Source organism: Oncorhynchus keta, chromosome 19 (assembly GCF_023373465.1).
Source record: "Oncorhynchus keta strain PuntledgeMale-10-30-2019 chromosome 19, Oket_V2, whole genome shotgun sequence".
NCBI lineage: Eukaryota > Metazoa > Chordata > Actinopteri > Salmoniformes > Salmonidae > Oncorhynchus > Oncorhynchus keta.
In genome coordinates this window covers 51,722,399-51,738,491 of record NC_068439.1, presented here as the reverse complement: position 1 = coordinate 51,738,491, position 16,093 = coordinate 51,722,399, and the positions used below count along the sequence as shown (strand labels likewise).

The following is a 16,093-nucleotide window of genomic DNA, read 5'->3' as shown; positions in this document are numbered from 1 at the left end:
AGTGGAGCAGGTCGAGAGGTTCAAGTTCCTTGGTGTCCACATTACCAACAAACTATCACGGTCCAAACACACCAAGACAGTCGTGAAGAGGGCACGACAACACCTTTTCCCTTCAGGTTACTGATTTTTTTTTTGGCATGGGTCCCCAGAGATATACAACTGCACCATAGAGAGCATCCTATACTAGGCAGTGTCAGAGGAAGGCCCAAAGAATGATCAAAGACTCAAGTCACCCAAGTCATAGACTGTTCTCTCTGCTACCGCACGGCAAGCGCTACCGGAGCGCCAAGTCTAGGTCTAAAATGCTCCTTAACAGCTTCTAACAATGAATCCAATGGTCAAGCGGACTATTTACATCGACACCCCCATCTGTTTTTACACTGCTGCTACTCGCTGTGTTTACTATCTATGCATAGTCACTTTAGCCCTACCTACATGTACAAATTACCTCGATTAACCTGTACCCCTGCACATTGACTCTGTACCGGTACCCCCTGTACATAGCCATGTTATTAGGATTTTATTGAGTTACCTTTTGTTTATTATTTAGTTTATTTAGTAAATATTTCCTTAACTCTATTTCTTGAACTGCATTGTTGGTTAATGGCTTGTAAGTACACATTTCACAGTAAGGTTTACACCGGTTGTATTCGGCGCATGAGACATACAATTTCATTTGATTTGAGGTGGGGGGTGATGCGAGAATTGGGATGCGTGTGTGAGAGGGTTACCTCAGGTCAGGGCAGTGTGTGTGTGTGTGCGCGCGCGCGTGTGTGTGGGTGCGTATAACATCTCACCTTGTCCAGTTCACTGGAGAGCTTCTTGTTCTCCTCGGTCAAAATGACCCTCTCCCTCTCGTACTTCTGCTTGTACTCCGTCTCAAACTCCTCACGCTCACTTTGGCTGCCAGACACACACACACACACACACACACACACACACACACACACACACACACACACACACACACACACACACACACACACACACAGAGATGATCCATCATCACATACACAAACACACACTATACCTGCTATTCAGAGCAAGATCCGATGAATACACACATAGGCCAGATAAGGAGCTTTGAGACAAAGTCAGACATATTAATCTCAACCACATCAATACTGTTAAAGAGACTATCCAGGGGCCAGATCTGCATCCCAAATGGCAACCCATTCCCTATGGGCCCTGGTCAAAAGTAGTGCACTAAATAGGGGAGAGGGTTCCATTTGGGACGCACAGGGTTTGAAGTAGGCAAGCCAGGGATGCTAAGCAGGAGGGTGGAAAAACAACGTCTTACAATTTCTTCTCCAGTGTCAGTCTCTATCAAGTGCCGTTAGGTTAGAGGAATGTTGCTTCTTGGATAGAGGCAGAGGGGTATATAACACTAGCTAGACCCAAGGGACTCTAAGACATGAACAAGGGTCCTCTCAGGAGCTAGGTCAGAGGAGAGGAGGTAACTAGCGTTAAACTACACTGCGAGTACAGCACAGTTGAGGCCAGGGTGAAGTAACTTTGACCATGTTTTACCTTGCATAAACCTCGCTGGAAAGAAGAGGACGAGTACACTGTCAGGTAAGTGCTACGACAGAGAGGGAGAGTAACTGGTCTACTGAATAGGTCAACTCCATAGGCCCGTTTCCCGGTACCAGATGAAATTAACTGGACTTAAAAAGCACTTTCAATGGAAATGTTCAAGTAGAGAAACAACGGCAGTTAGATCTAAGGGACTCTAAGACATGTACAAGAGTCTTCTCAGGAGCAAGGTCACAATAGGGTAGGGTTGTGACGATACCAGTATCGTGATACTCAGATCCATCTTAGCAAGGAACATGAGAACTTGAAGCAGACTTAATATCTTAAGGAAACCCGTTCTTAACTGCCTCATGTTGTCACGTGTTTATTTCCCGAGCTACAGCACACAATATTTGGCATGAAGCAGGTTTTTAAAGGAGCAATGATTTTAGTCTGCTTTGAGGTTTTTTTGTGCCATGGAAAATGTTTGTATCACGATACTGGTATGGTGACAATCCTAATAGGAGGCATCTAAGATCAAACTACACTGTGAGCACAGTAGAGTCCAGAGTGAAGCAACTTTGACCATGTTTACCTCGTATAACCCTGGCTAGAAAGAAGAGGAAGAACACAGTCGGGCATGTATAGTATATCTCCATGCACGACAAACAGTTTTAACCAGAACCACATGAATGCTTTGTCTATGTCTCTAAATTGACTGTCCTATAAGGCTATGAGTGTTGTGGATATCCAAATCCATTAAGGCGGCAGCGCACATAACCCATTACACACATGTCGACAGACAAGACAAACACACCTCTCCCTGCGAGTCTTCTCCAGTTTGTCCTTGAGCACCAGGATCTCCTTCTGCAGGGTGAGTTGCTGTCCCTCAGCGTCGCGGAGCTCCTTGCGGAGGCCCTTGAGCTCGTTGGCGTGCTGCGCCTCCCTCCTGCTCAGCTCCTCCTCGTAGAACAAGGTCTTCTTCTCCAGGTCGGCACGCAGCTTCCCCACTTCCTGGCTCTGGTCCGAGCCCACCACCGAAGCGGACGGCCCCACCTGCTTCTGTTTCAGGGGAAGAGAGGAGTTAGCCAGATACACACGTCCAGGGGTGCGTTCATTAGTGCATGCCGGAGCAAAACGCTTTGCAATGGAACATGTTTGCTTCCTTTTGGTTCCTAATGAACACACCCCAGGTGTGTGTGTTTTGTGAGTTGCAGTATTGTTTCCGTCCCTCTTCCTGTTCCAGATGGGGCTCAAACAAGGGACCCTCTGAACACATTGAGAAGTGTCATCCATGAAGTAGCGTGACCTGTCGCGCCACAAAAAACAACGACCTCTAGGTCTCAGAATGGGTGACGTCATCGATTGAATGCTACGCTAACTAGCTAGCCATTTCACTGACTACAAGTCGCTCTGGATAAGAGTGTCTGTTTACATCTGTGAAGATCTGTACATGAGCAACAGAGAGTGAGAGAAAGAACTGGAAAGAAAATAAGAGAATGGTGAGTTACGTCTTCTAGAAAGGGTATCTGCGTGTGTGTTTGTGTGTGCGTGTGTTAAGAGGTCCTCACGAATCCACCTCTACCCGAATACCCGAGACCCGATCCGGGATCCGAGTGGACTCGGATCCAGAATTCTAAATATGTCACGGGTTTGGGTCGGATCTGATATGATTGTCACGGGTATGTGTACTTTTAACTGACTTGTCCGGAAGGAACCATACAGATCTGAACACGATTGCTGAGGTAGAGAGAAATGGTATCATTTATGCTGCTGCTCTTTGCTCCCAGTTTGATGCAGTCAAGAAAGGTACTACCTAATCATATTGGATGATAAATAACCTAGCTATGGCAGCTATTAGTCTACTATAGAGCGAGTCAGCTTGGTTGGTTGCAGTCTCTTCCTCATTCGTCACTCGCTCACACTCACAGTAGCCTACACACACAGCACGGCACCTGCTAGAGCGTCACTTCTCTCTACTTCTCTTCCCTCGCAATTTATCAGTTCTGGGTTATTAAAACCTCTTCGGTCTAGGGGGCAGTATTTTCACGTCCGGATGAAAAGCGTGCCCAAAGTAAACTGCCTGCTACTCAGGCCCAGAAGCTAGGATATGCATATAATTGGTAGATTTAGATAGAAAATACTCTACAGTTTCTAAAACTGTTTGAATAATGTGTGAGTATAACAGAACTGTGAGTATAACAGAACTGATATGGCAGGCGAAAACCTGAAAAATTTAGGTCACTCTTTTCAATGGGTTTTCTATGGGGATCTAGATTTCTGTGGCACTTGCTTGCAGTTCCTATCGCTTCCACTGGATGTCAACAGTCTTTAGAAATTGGTTGATGCTTTTCCTTTGAGAAATGAAGAAGTAGGGCTGTTCAGAGCGAGGGTTGAGTCTAGTGTACTGTTTGTTAGGGGCGCGTGACCTGAAAGCTCAGTCCACTTAGTTTTTATCTGCTATTGAACGCAGTTTATCCCGTCTTAAATTGTACTGATTATTTACGTAAAGAAATACCTAAAGTTGTATTAGGAAAGTTGTTTGAAATGTTTGGAACAAGTTTACAGGTAACTTATTAGATATTTTGTAGTCATGTTGCGCGAGTTGGAACCGGTATTTTTCTGGATCAAACACGGCAAATAAATGGACTTTTTGAAGATATAAAGACAACATTTATCGAACAAAGGGCCGTTTGTGATGTTTATGGGACATATTGGAGTGCCAACAAAAGAAGATCTTCAAAGGTAAGGCATGAATTATATCGTTATTTTTTAGTTTTGTGTCGCGCCTGGCAGGATGAATTATTGTCTGTGTTTGTTTGATGGGGTGCTGTCCTCAGATAATAGCATGGTTTGCTTTTGCCGTAAAGCCTTTTTGAAATCTGACACATTGGCTGGATTAACAACAAGTGTAGCTTTAATGTGGTGTAGAAGACTGAGCTCAGCCGCAAGCTGCTAGGTACACACACACACACACACACACACACACACACACACACACACACACACACACACACACACACACACACACACACACACACACACACACACACACACACACACACACACACACACACACACACACACGCTCTGCCATTTCACAGGATGTTGTCGAGGGGTTCCACTAGCGGAACGTCTAGTGCTGCTTCCTTCACTCGGATCGGACCGGGTCTGGATCTGACCAGTTCTATACAGAACGGATCTAGTTGCCCGCGAGTCCGTTCAGAATGGGTCTCCATATTTTACAAATGAATTTACGCATATCGGGCCCAGATGGGAAAGCCCCAGAGCTATCTTTTTGGCCCCCCGTGAAGGCCTCCAGTGTGTGTTACCTTGAGTCCGTCCAGCTCCTCCTCTAGCTGTCTGCAGTGCTGCTCTGATCGTTCTCTCAGCTTCCTCTCCTTCTGAGCGTCTGCTGTCTGCTCCTCAGACTGGGCCTCCATCTGAAAGACACATCCAGCAAGGGGTTAATACACACACACACACACACACACACACACACACACACACACACACACACACACACACACACACACACACACACACACACACACACACACACACACACACACACACACACACACACACACACACACACACACACACACACCTTCTTTCACGTAGACATACAGACTATCCAAAACTAAACAGTTAAAAAAAAACATCCAACACACAGACACCAATACCTCGAAGAACCAGGGGACTACTCTACCTCCTTCTTGGACCTCTCGGCCTTGCGCACCTCCAGCCGTAGAGCCTCCACCTTCTGGGACAAACCCTCCATCTCCTCCTCCTTGTCCCGGAGCTGACGGCCCAGGCGCTGCTTGGCTGATCGGAGGTCAGTCAAACGCTCGTTGAGCTCGGAGAACTCCTGCATGGCCAGCTTCCTCTGGCTGTGGGCTTCTTTCAACTCCTTAGACTGACTCTTCATCTTCTCACTGGCCTCCATTAAGTCCTATAGGGAATGAGGGTCAGGGTCAGTGGCTGACACTGAATGACTGGGAGTAACACCCAGGCGGGTGCTGTATGTTGGTGGTGAATAGGGTGAGTTAACCCAATACAGTATCAAGGCCTAGGGAAGAATCACACCGACACACACACACACACTGACACACACACACCCACCTTGTGCAGGTCGTCCCTCTCCAGGTTGAGGCTCTTCATCTGTTTCTCCAGGCTCCTGATGTGTTTAGATGAGCCCTCCATTTCTCGACGGGCTGATGTAGCTTCCTCCAACTTCTGCTCCAGTTGACCCGAGTCTGACACACACAACACCCACATTACAGAGGGTCAATGTTGTTATACACAACATTGGCCAATATGCATTACATCTCCCTCTGATGTATGTTTCCGGTCATTATATATTTCATTTTACAGGTCAACGACTATGCAATTCCCCATAATGAACCTGGCTTGTTTACTGTGTGCATTATTTATTGCCAGCTTTTACGTCTTCCTAGTCATTACTGTCCATCTTTACATTTTGTCTCTGCACTTGCCCATTATGTAGAATGTATTTCCAGTCTGACTCTATCCATGTATGGTCAACGCTGACCTGGCTGGAATGTGTTTGTGTTCTACTACACAGTAACATCTTTACAGTTGAATGTTTACCTGCGATCTGTTTCTTGAGGATGTCAATCTCAGTCTTCAGACTCCTGATCTCCACCTCCTTGTTAGAGGGGACGGATGCTGGTAATTCTCCTGGCGCGTGCTGCAGGGCCTGGACTGTCTGGGTCGACTCTGGAAGAGGAAAAGCGGAGAGGTTGAGGGGAAGGTGAAAGGAGAGTGGGAAAGTGATTTCAGAGTATTAGAGAGACAGTGTGTAAATTAAACATCTGGAGAGTGGCCTGGATGAGGAGACAGGTTAAAGAAGGATTGAGACATGATTGTGTATTTGTGCCATTCACAGGGTGAACGGGCAAGACAAAATATTTAAGTGCCTTTGTGGTAGTAGAGAGCCAGGCGCACCGGTTTGTGTAAAGAACTGCAACGCTGCTGGGTTTTTCACGCTCAACAGTTTCCCGTGTGTATGAAGAATGCTTTACCACCCAAAGGACATCCAGCCAACTTGACACGACTGTGGGAAGCATTGGAGTCAACATGGGTATATATACTCAGTGTATATGTGCGTGTGTGTGTGTACCTAGCAGCTTGCGGCTGAGCTCAGTCTTCTCCTGCTCCAGGCGTCGTATCCTTCTCTCGTAGGCCTCGGTAGCTAGACTCTCCTCCAGACTGCGCTGGACACACACATCCATCTGTGCCGGACCCGAACCACCCGACTCCCTCAAACAGCCCCGGTCAGATAGGGTACTGGAGGTGGGGGAGAAAGAGGACAGGGAGAGAGAGAGAGAGAGAGAGAGAGAGAGAGAGAGAGAGAGGGGGAGAAAAAGGGGAGAGAGAGGGGAAGAGAGAGAGAGAGGAAGAGAAAGTGAGGAGAGAGGGTGAGAAAGTGAGGAGAGAGGGTGAGAAAGTGAGGAGAGAGGGTGAGAAAGTGAGGAGAGAGGGTGAGAAAGTGAGGAAAGAGGGTGAGAAAGTGAGGAGAGAGGGTGAGAAAGAGAGAGAGAGAGAGAGAAAACACTATTGACAGACCATTAGCCTTCAGGCTAGGATAAGAGATAAGATGACAAACAATCCCGATTCAATAGCTTCTCACTAGTGGAAATTGTGTTGGTTTAAGTGTGGTTGTGGTTAGATCAGATGATAGAAAAGTAGGAGTGAAGTAGCCTGGTCCCAGATCTGATTGTGCCGTGTAGTCTATGGTCATTGCTATGCCAAACATGACCATAGGGGTTGGCAAGATGGCACAAACAGATCTGGGACCAGGCTAGGAGTGAGGGTGTATTTTTATGCATGCTGTGTATACTGACAAAGCTGTATAAGTAAACGTTGTAACTGAAGACGAGTGACGTTGTTTAGTGGCCACTCACCATTTACTGGTGTAGGTGAAGCCTACGAAGGGCAGGTGGTGTCCAGAGAAGGCCGTGTGAGAGGGAGGGGGCATCGTCTCCTGACACAACACAAAACACATTGGATTAAAACACACCTCTACAACGTCGCAGACCGTTGAGATGACGGCGCGATCAACGATGGAAACAGAGATGGAAAGATGAGAGTAAGAAAGACTCCAAGTCTTGATGTAGTCCAATAAAGAGAGTTTTACCGAGTTCTTGAGACAGTCATCGTCCACGTCAAAGTTGGACGTGTCTGTGGGGCTGCTGACTTCTGGTATGTAAGGGGCCTCGCACGTGCGGATGTTGTCCCAGTCGATGCCTGACAGGAATGGCAGACATTGGCATTATAGTTTCTTATTAAGGTCATATTTATCATAATATACAGTTTCTTATTGCTGTATAAAATTGTATCACTATCGTCTAGTTTCACTTCAACGGCAGTCATCTCGATAAAAGCAGCTATAGTAATTTTATCTCGATGATTGGAGACAAGGGTTTGCGTGATAATAGGCTAAAGTTGCACAGACAAGAGTTACGGCGATACAGAGCCCCCTCAAACGGTTTCGCGCCCTACCAGAGAAGAAGGGGTGAGATTTGAAGTCCTCAATGCCGTTCTGGCCCAGGCGGTGCTCACGGCTGCAGATGAGGCGCCGGATAAGGTCCTTGGCCTCTTCGGACACGTCCGTCATCTGCAGGGGGAACTGGAAACGCTCCTAGGGACCCGGCGGAGGGAGGAGAGGGAAAGGAGTCAGAACAATGAGGATATGTCCCTAATGGCACCTTATTCCCTATTTTAGGGAATAGGGTACCATTTGAGACGCACACTAAATATATTATTTGTGTAAAGTTGTCAAAAATCGTTCAATTTCTCGTTTATTTTCACTGATCGTGCATTATCCCCTATTACAGTATATAGCAGTATAGTTCCATACTATAATTATTTTCCTGTTTCATGTATTTATTTGTGTATATGGTCCTTGACAAAGCATATTTTTTTAATGTATCAGAAAAGTTATATATGTGTATGTTATATATGTATATATGTTTCCCCTGTTGCAGTAGAAAGCAGTATAGTTCTATGCAAGCTGGTTTAACGTACACAAATAAGGCATTCCTTTCAGATAATATGGCCGCCGGGTGAGAGTGAAAGTATAGTTGAAAGATGATGGGAAGGGAGAGGGGGCAGAGTTAGGAAGTGGTTTGGAGTCAGGATAGGCTGAAACTAACTATGAACAGACCTGGGGTCATATGTATCATTCGTCTCAGAGTAGGAGTTCTGATCTAGGATCAGGTCCCTTCTATCCATATAATCTTCTTCATTATGATCTAAAAGGCTAAACTGATCTTAGACCAGAAATCCTATTCTAAATCGCTTGATTACATACAGCCCCTGAACAGAACAGACTCGCACTTTAACCACTATCACTCAGACCCAGTCCCAAATCGACCCCAAGCCACCTACCGCCTATGCACATGTGGAGATCTGAGAGGAATCTAGAAGTGTATAGGGGTTAGGGGAAAAGAGTCCATTTGGGACTGGGCAATCAGACCCCCAAAAAGAAACACTCACAGCAGCACCTAACTCCTCCTGTCGGTGGACGGAAAGGATCAGGAGAAAAAGGGGTAGAGAAGAAGGAAGAGTTGAACGCTTTGTCGTCAGAAAGAAGAAAACGAACTCTATGAAACAGAATGTACCTGGAACGTACAAACTCAGACTTCAGCCTAAACAATCACACGTGTCTTGAACAAAGGTTTGAATAAAAACAGAAAGGTCTTATTTAAAGATGGGTTTTAGTACAGTAAGTACAATGTCACCATCAACCACTATAAGCAGCCCTCCTCACCTTGTGGTTCATGATCTTGCCGTAGGTCTCCACCAATGACTCTGCGTAGAAGGGGGTCTCCCCATACAGCATCTCGTACATGCACACGCCCAGGGACCACCAGTCACACTCAGGACCATACTTCCCCTTCCCATCCTCCATCGCCTGCAGGATCTCCGGAGAGATGTAGTCCGGGGTCCCCACGGCGACCGACGACTGGACCTGAGGGAGACCAGGCCCAGGAAATCGATTAGTAAGTGGATAGATGACATGAGGGATGAACCATATAAATAACATAATACTTTATTTAGTGCCGTCAGAAAGTATTCATACCCCTTGACTTATTCCACATAATGACAAAGTGAAAACATGTATTTAGAAGTTTTTTGCAAATTTATTGAAAATAAAATATCTAATTTACACAAATATTAACACCCCTTCGCTATGACACTCCAAACTGAGCTCAGGCGCATCCAATTTCCTTTGACCATCCTTCAGATGCCGCTACAATTTGATTGGAGTCCACCTGTGGCTCATTCAATTGTTTGGAGATGATTGAGAAAGAAAAACACCTGTCTGTATAAGGTCTCACAGTTGACAGCACATGCCAGAGCAGGAACTATCCAATGAAGTCCAAGGAACTGTCTGTAGATCTTAGAGATTATTATGATGAGACCTACATTATATTTGGGGAAGTATATAAAACAATTTATTGAGCGTTTCAAATGTTCCAAGACCACAGTGGTCTCCATAATTGGGTAATGGAAAAAAAATATGGAACTACCCAGACCCTGTCTAGAGCAAGACGTTTGATCAAACTGAGCAACCGGGCAAGAAGGACCTTGGTCAGGGAGGTGACCAAGAACCCAATGACCACTCTGACAGAACTACAGAGTTCCTTGGCTGATTAGGGAGAACGTGACAGAAGAACAACAGTCTATACAGCAATTCACCAATCTGGGGTTTATGGGAGAGTGGCCAGACTCCTGAGAAAAAAGCACATGACAGCACGACTGGAGTTTGCAAAAAGGCACATGAAAGGCAAAATAATCTATGGTCTGATGAGATAAAATGTTAACTTTATGGCCTGAATGCAAAGCACTATATGAAGCATGGTAGTGGCAGCTTCATGCTATGGGGATGCTTTTCAGCAACAGGGACTGGGAGACTGGTAAGGATATAGGAAACATTGAATGGAGCCAAATACAGGCAAATCCTTGATGGGAACCTGCTTCAGAGTGCAAATGACCTTAGACTGGGGCAAAGATGTACGTTCCAACAGGACAGGTACCCCAAACATACAGCCAAACAATGGTGGAATGGCTTCAAAACAAGAATGTGGAAGTCCTTGAGTGGCCCAGCCAAAGCCCAGACTTGAATCCCATTGATAATCTGGGGAAAGACTTGAAGATTGTTGTTCACCGCCGCTCCCCATCTAACTTAACAGAGCTTGAGAAAATCTGCAAGGAAGAATGAGAGAAAATCCTCAAATCCAGATGGGTATGTCTGTATCAGCTTTGCACAAGACTCAAAGCTGTAATCGCCGCCAAAGGTGCTTCTACAAAGTATTGACTCAGGGGTGTGAACACTTATATAAATTAGATATTTCTGCATTTCATTTTCAATAAATGTGCTATTTCTAAAAGCATGGTTTTCACTTTTTCATTATAGGGTATTTATTGCGTGTAGATGGGTGAGAAACTGTTCATCCATTTTGAATTCAGGCTTTAAACAACAACGGGGAATAATAAAGGGTATGACTACTTTCCGAAGGCAATGTATCATCTGGAGCATGAATATGTAATCAGGAGATGTTAATTGCGTGTCTACAGTGAGTTTGTAGTCAAATACGTCCTCCAAACCTGAACGAGACCAATACCATAGGGTTAATACTACATAAATACTACTTAACTGAGACTGGGCCAAAAGAGCATCAGTCACAGAAGCTTGAGAGAGACGGGTCCTCTAAGGTCTCAACTCATTCAAAGCCAAGTTGCCAACCCCTTTGGAGAAGCTCAACTAGAGGAAGTGTCTTAACCACAGGCAGAGCCATGAAATCCGCCAGAGGGGAGGCCAAGAGGGGGGATGATTGGCTGCTGGTTTGGAGGTGTTTAGTTTGGAACATAGCCGTGTGTGTGTGTGTGTGTGTGTGTGTGTGTGTGTGCGTGCATGTGCTCACCGTGCCGTCCTCCATGAGTTTCAGGCAGGAGCCGAAATCTGCCAAGCGGATGTGGCCATTCATGTCCATCAGGATGTTGTCTGGCTTGATGTCCCTGAGAGACACACACACAGAGACACCAAACTAAATGTACTGATACCTACGAGGAAGAAGGATAGATGGAGGAAGCGGGAGTGGAACAAAACAAAAAACACATCCCAGAGGGGGAGACTGGGAGAGAGAATGAAAGAGTGAAAACAACTTTAAAGCACACTAGTGATTGTTTGGTGTGAGAGAAAGAGACTGTGTGAGGGAGAGAGAGATGCTGGTTCTGTAGAGAGTGTGTTTTCTCTTGGAAGCCTTCACCTCTCCCATCATTAAGTTGTGAAGAGGGCACAACAACACATTTCCCCCTCAGGATTTGGCATGGGTCCCCAGATCCTCAAAATGTTCTACAGCTGCACCATCGAGAGCATCCTGATCAGCTCCACTATTACGCATCTGACCGGAAGGCGCTACAGAGGGTGGTGCGGGTGGCCCAGTACATCACTGGGGCCAATCTTCCCGACATCCATGACCTATATACACTGCTCAAAAAAATAAAGGGAACACTTAAATAACACAATGTAACTCCAAGTCAATCACACTTCTGTGAAATCAAACTGTCCACATAGGAAGCAATACTGATTGACAATAAATTTCACATGCTGTTGTGCAAATGGAATTGACAACAGGTGGAAAATAGGCAATTAGCAATACACCCCCAATAACGGAGTGGTTCAGCAGGTGGTGACCACAGACCACTTCTCAGTTCCTATGCCTCCTGGCTGAAGTTTTGGTCACTTTTGAATGTTGGCGGTGGTTTTACTCTAGTGGTAGCATGAGACGGAGTCTACAACCCACACAAGTGGCTCAGGTAGTGCAGCTCATCCAGGATGGCACATCAATGCGAGCTGTGGCAATAAGGTTTGCTGTGCCTGTCAGCGTAGTGTCCAGAGCATGGAGGCGCTACCAGGAGATAGGCCAGTACATCAGGAGACGTGGAGGAGGCCGTAGGAGGGCAACAACCCAGCAGCAGGACCGCTACCTCCGGCTTTGTGCAAGGAGGAGCAGCAGGAGCACTGTCAGAGCCCTTCAAAATGACCTCCAGCAGGCCACAAATGTGCATGTGTCTGCTCAAACGGTCAGAAACAGACTCCATTAGGGTGGTAATGAGGGCCCGACGTCCACAGGTGGGGGTTGTGCTTACAGCCCAACACCGTGCAGGACGTTTGGCATTTGCCAGAGAACACCAAGATTGGCAAATTCGCCACTGGCGCCCTGTGCTCTTCACAGATGAAAGCAGGTTCACACTGAGCACGTGACAGAGTCTGGAGACGCCGTGGAGAACGTTCTGCTGCCTGCAACATCCTCCAGCATGACCGGTTTGGCGGTGGGTCAGTCATGGTGTGGGGTGGCATTTCTTTGGGGGGCCGCAAAGCCCTCCATGTGCTCGCCAGAGGTAGCCTGACTGCCATTAGGTACCGAATGGAGATCCTCAGACCCCTTGTGAGACCATATGCTGGTGCGGTTGGCCCTGGGTTCCTCCTAATGCAAGACAATGCTAGACCTCATTTGGCTGGCGTGTGTCAGCAGTTCCTGCAAGAGGAAGGCATTGATGCTATGGACTGGCCCGCCCGTTCCCCAGACCTGAATCCAATTGAGCACATCTGGGACATCATGTCTCGCTCCACCCACCAACACCACCACGTTGCACCACAGACTGTCCAGGAGTTGGCAGGTGCTTTAGTCCAGGTCTGGGAGGAGATCCCTCAGGAGACCATCCGCCACCTCATCAGGAGCATGCCCAGGCATTGTAGGGAGGTCATACAGGCACGTGGAGGCCACACACACTACTGAGCCTCATTTTGACTTGTTTTAAGGACATTACATCAAAGTTGGATCAGCCTGTAGTGTGGTTTTCCACTTTCATTTTGAGTGCGACTCCAAATCCAGACCTCCATGGGTTGATACATTTGATTTCCATTGATAATTTTTGTGGGATTTTGTTGTCAGCACATTCAACGATTTAAAGAAAAATATTATTTAGTATTTAATAAGAATATTTCATTCATTCAGATCTAGGATGTGTTATTTTAGTGTTCCCTTTATTTTTTTGAGCAGTGTACTAGGAGGCCCAAAAAATTGTCAAAGACTCCAGTTCCCCATAGACTGTTCTCTCTGCTACCGCACGGCAAGCGGTACCGGAGCGCCAAGTCTAGGACCAAAAGGCTCCTTAACAGCTTCTACCCCCAAACCATAAGACTGCTGAAGAAATAATCAAATGGCCACCCAGAGTATTTACATTGACCCCCCCTCCCTTTGTTTTTACACTGCTGCTTCGCGCCGTTTATTATCTATGCATAGTCACTTTACAAGTGACCTCGACTATAACCTTTACCCCTGTACATTAACTCTGTACCGGTAGCCCCTGTATATAGCCTCGTTATTGTTAGTCATTTTCTTGTGTTACTTTTTTCTTCTTCAATTTTTTAAAACTTTAGTTCATTTGATAATTATTTCCTTAACTACTTATTGAGCTGCATTGTTGGTTAAGGGCTTGAAAGTAAGCATTTCATGGTAAGGTCTACCTACACCTGTTGTATTCGGCGCATGTGACAAAATTTGATTTGAAGTCTTGTGTTTATTCGGCTCGCGCCTCACCCTTGCTGCCTCTATTGCCAATAGGGGAGGCCCCTAATATAATAATAATAATATTCATGCCATTTTTTGGAGCGGACGCTTTCAAAGACTATTCCAAACTGCGACTTACAGTCATGTGTGCATACATTCTACGTATGGAAGAAATAATCAAATGGTCCCCAGAGTAACATTGAACCCACTACCCTGGCGTTACAAGCGCCATGCTCTACCAACTGAGCTACAGAAGGACCACAGGGTTACACAAGCATTTCATGCTCCCACCTGACCAGGAGACCCTGTCCCGACCACAATTCCGAGAAGGTTTTACACCCCACTTAATGCAAACAACGTCAAGCCCGTGTCTCCACTGTTCCCCTTATTAATATACTATTAATGCACAAAACATACCAGTGTAGCAGAAGCAAATCCAAGGTACACACCCATACACCACAAGTTGGGAGGATTCTAGTTGGAGGGAAGGGTGTAGGTGGGCAGTATGGGGGTACAGTACACCCTGCTCTGGGGAGGGAGGGGTGTAAGGGGGGGGGTACCCCCTACTCATAAGCAGGCACAAAGAGGTAAACAGAAGCCCTGGCTTGCTGAGAGGATTGGGGAGGGGGGGCAGCAGGATACAAAAGAACAAAGGCTTCTCACTGGACAGCAGGATACTGAGGCTGCAGCCCAAAATGGCACCCTATTCCCTACAAAGTGCACTACTTTGACCAGTTGACCAGAGCCCTAGTGGCCCTGGTCAAAAGTAGTGCACTTAATAGGGAATAGCTCGATGCCATTTGGGATTCAGACCAGAGACAGAGAGAAGGAGCCTTTATTTTCATGTTGAATCAAGTCAATGGGCTAAAAGGTGCACCAACAGAACACCCTCCTACAAAGTAGGCCTACTTACTTTTGCCTCAAGTTTAGTTATAATGATACAATTTAGTAATTTCTGTGTTGTTTATTCTGTCCAACCAAGTCTTTAACTGTGTCTTTGGGCTCCCGAGTGGCGCAGCAGTCTAAGGCACTGCATCGCAGTTGCATTAGGCATCACAACAGTCCCTGGTTCAAATCCAGGCTGTATCACATCCGGCCACGATTGGGAGTCCCATAGGGCGGTGCACAATTGGGCCAGTGTCGTCGGGGTAGGACATCATTGTAAATAAGAATGTGTTCTTAACCGACTTGCCTAGTTAAATAAAGGTTAAATAAAGAAAAAAATGAAAACCACTGACATGCCTTCTCTTCAGGACAAACTCAGTTTCCCAGTGTGCACTTCTCCCCCACCTCTGCTCCCTCTACTTAACACCTCTGTGGGTGTCTCCAACCTCTCAGTTATAGGCTCAAACCTGGCCCTAGCCTGCCTCTCTCTGTGTATGTAATAATAATATGTGTGTTCCTCCTCCAGATAAACCAATTAGAACACAGTGAAAACCTGAGCTGCTAATAAGCAGAGATCAAACAGAACATGGCTACCACCCCTCTTTCCCTCCCGGTCTCTTTCGCTTGCCTCATCTCCACCTCCCCTCTATGTCGCTATCTGACATTACCACCTCTCATTCCTCCCTGTAGGGCCACGGTGACTCAACAGTGGGCGGCGTGGGCAGGTTAATGCCTCCAAGGCAGGTTAACATGGCTAACAACATTAGCGGTTTCTCTCCTAGACATACCACGGGGGATGCTAAGCTAGTTAGCGTAGCGTGTTGCTAATTAGGCTACTCTGCCTCAGCCAGGGCAGGGCTCCTGCGGTCTTAAGGAAGGAGCAGTGGGGCTGAGAATAGAGGGAGGTAATCTCCTTTAAGACCTCATTGGCATCCATCTGTGAGGGCCATCTGGACACACACACGGCTGGACTGGGACAAGAATTCAGCCCTGGCATTTTATCCACACTGTTTGCCTCCCTGTTGTGCTATCTGTCTCAGCATCTTCTCTGCTGTCACTCTGTGCTTCTTCTTGTTCTCTCACTG

General features: G+C 46.5%; 1 protein-coding gene across 7 annotated transcripts in view; it reads right to left on the bottom strand.

Annotated features, from left to right (window-relative positions):
* The window catches only part of LOC118398448 (serine/threonine-protein kinase MRCK alpha-like), a 103,825-nt gene that overhangs the window by 26,283 nt on the left and 61,449 nt on the right, over positions 1 to 16,093 (bottom strand). For 4 of the 7 annotated variants that reach the window (XM_035793776.2, XM_035793775.2, XM_035793779.2 and 1 more), the window contains exons 6-18: positions 11,472 to 11,565; positions 9,314 to 9,514; positions 9,040 to 9,057; positions 8,044 to 8,182; positions 7,679 to 7,788; positions 7,446 to 7,525; positions 6,662 to 6,828; positions 6,130 to 6,258; positions 5,641 to 5,774; positions 5,228 to 5,470; positions 4,848 to 4,958; positions 2,333 to 2,577; positions 798 to 903 (exon numbers count right to left, since the gene is read on the bottom strand). In XM_035793776.2, coding sequence (XP_035649669.2) covers positions 798 to 903; positions 2,333 to 2,577; positions 4,848 to 4,958; positions 5,228 to 5,470; positions 5,641 to 5,774; positions 6,130 to 6,258; positions 6,662 to 6,828; positions 7,446 to 7,525; positions 7,679 to 7,788; positions 8,044 to 8,182; positions 9,040 to 9,057; positions 9,314 to 9,514; positions 11,472 to 11,565 — 1,777 coding nt within the window. The remainder of the gene's footprint in view (positions 1 to 797; positions 904 to 2,332; positions 2,578 to 4,847; positions 4,959 to 5,227; positions 5,471 to 5,640; positions 5,775 to 6,129; positions 6,259 to 6,661; positions 6,829 to 7,445; positions 7,526 to 7,678; positions 7,789 to 8,043; positions 8,183 to 9,039; positions 9,058 to 9,313; positions 9,515 to 11,471; positions 11,566 to 16,093) is intronic. The other 3 variants (XM_035793778.2, XM_035793777.2, XM_035793781.2) reach the window with 1 other exon arrangement.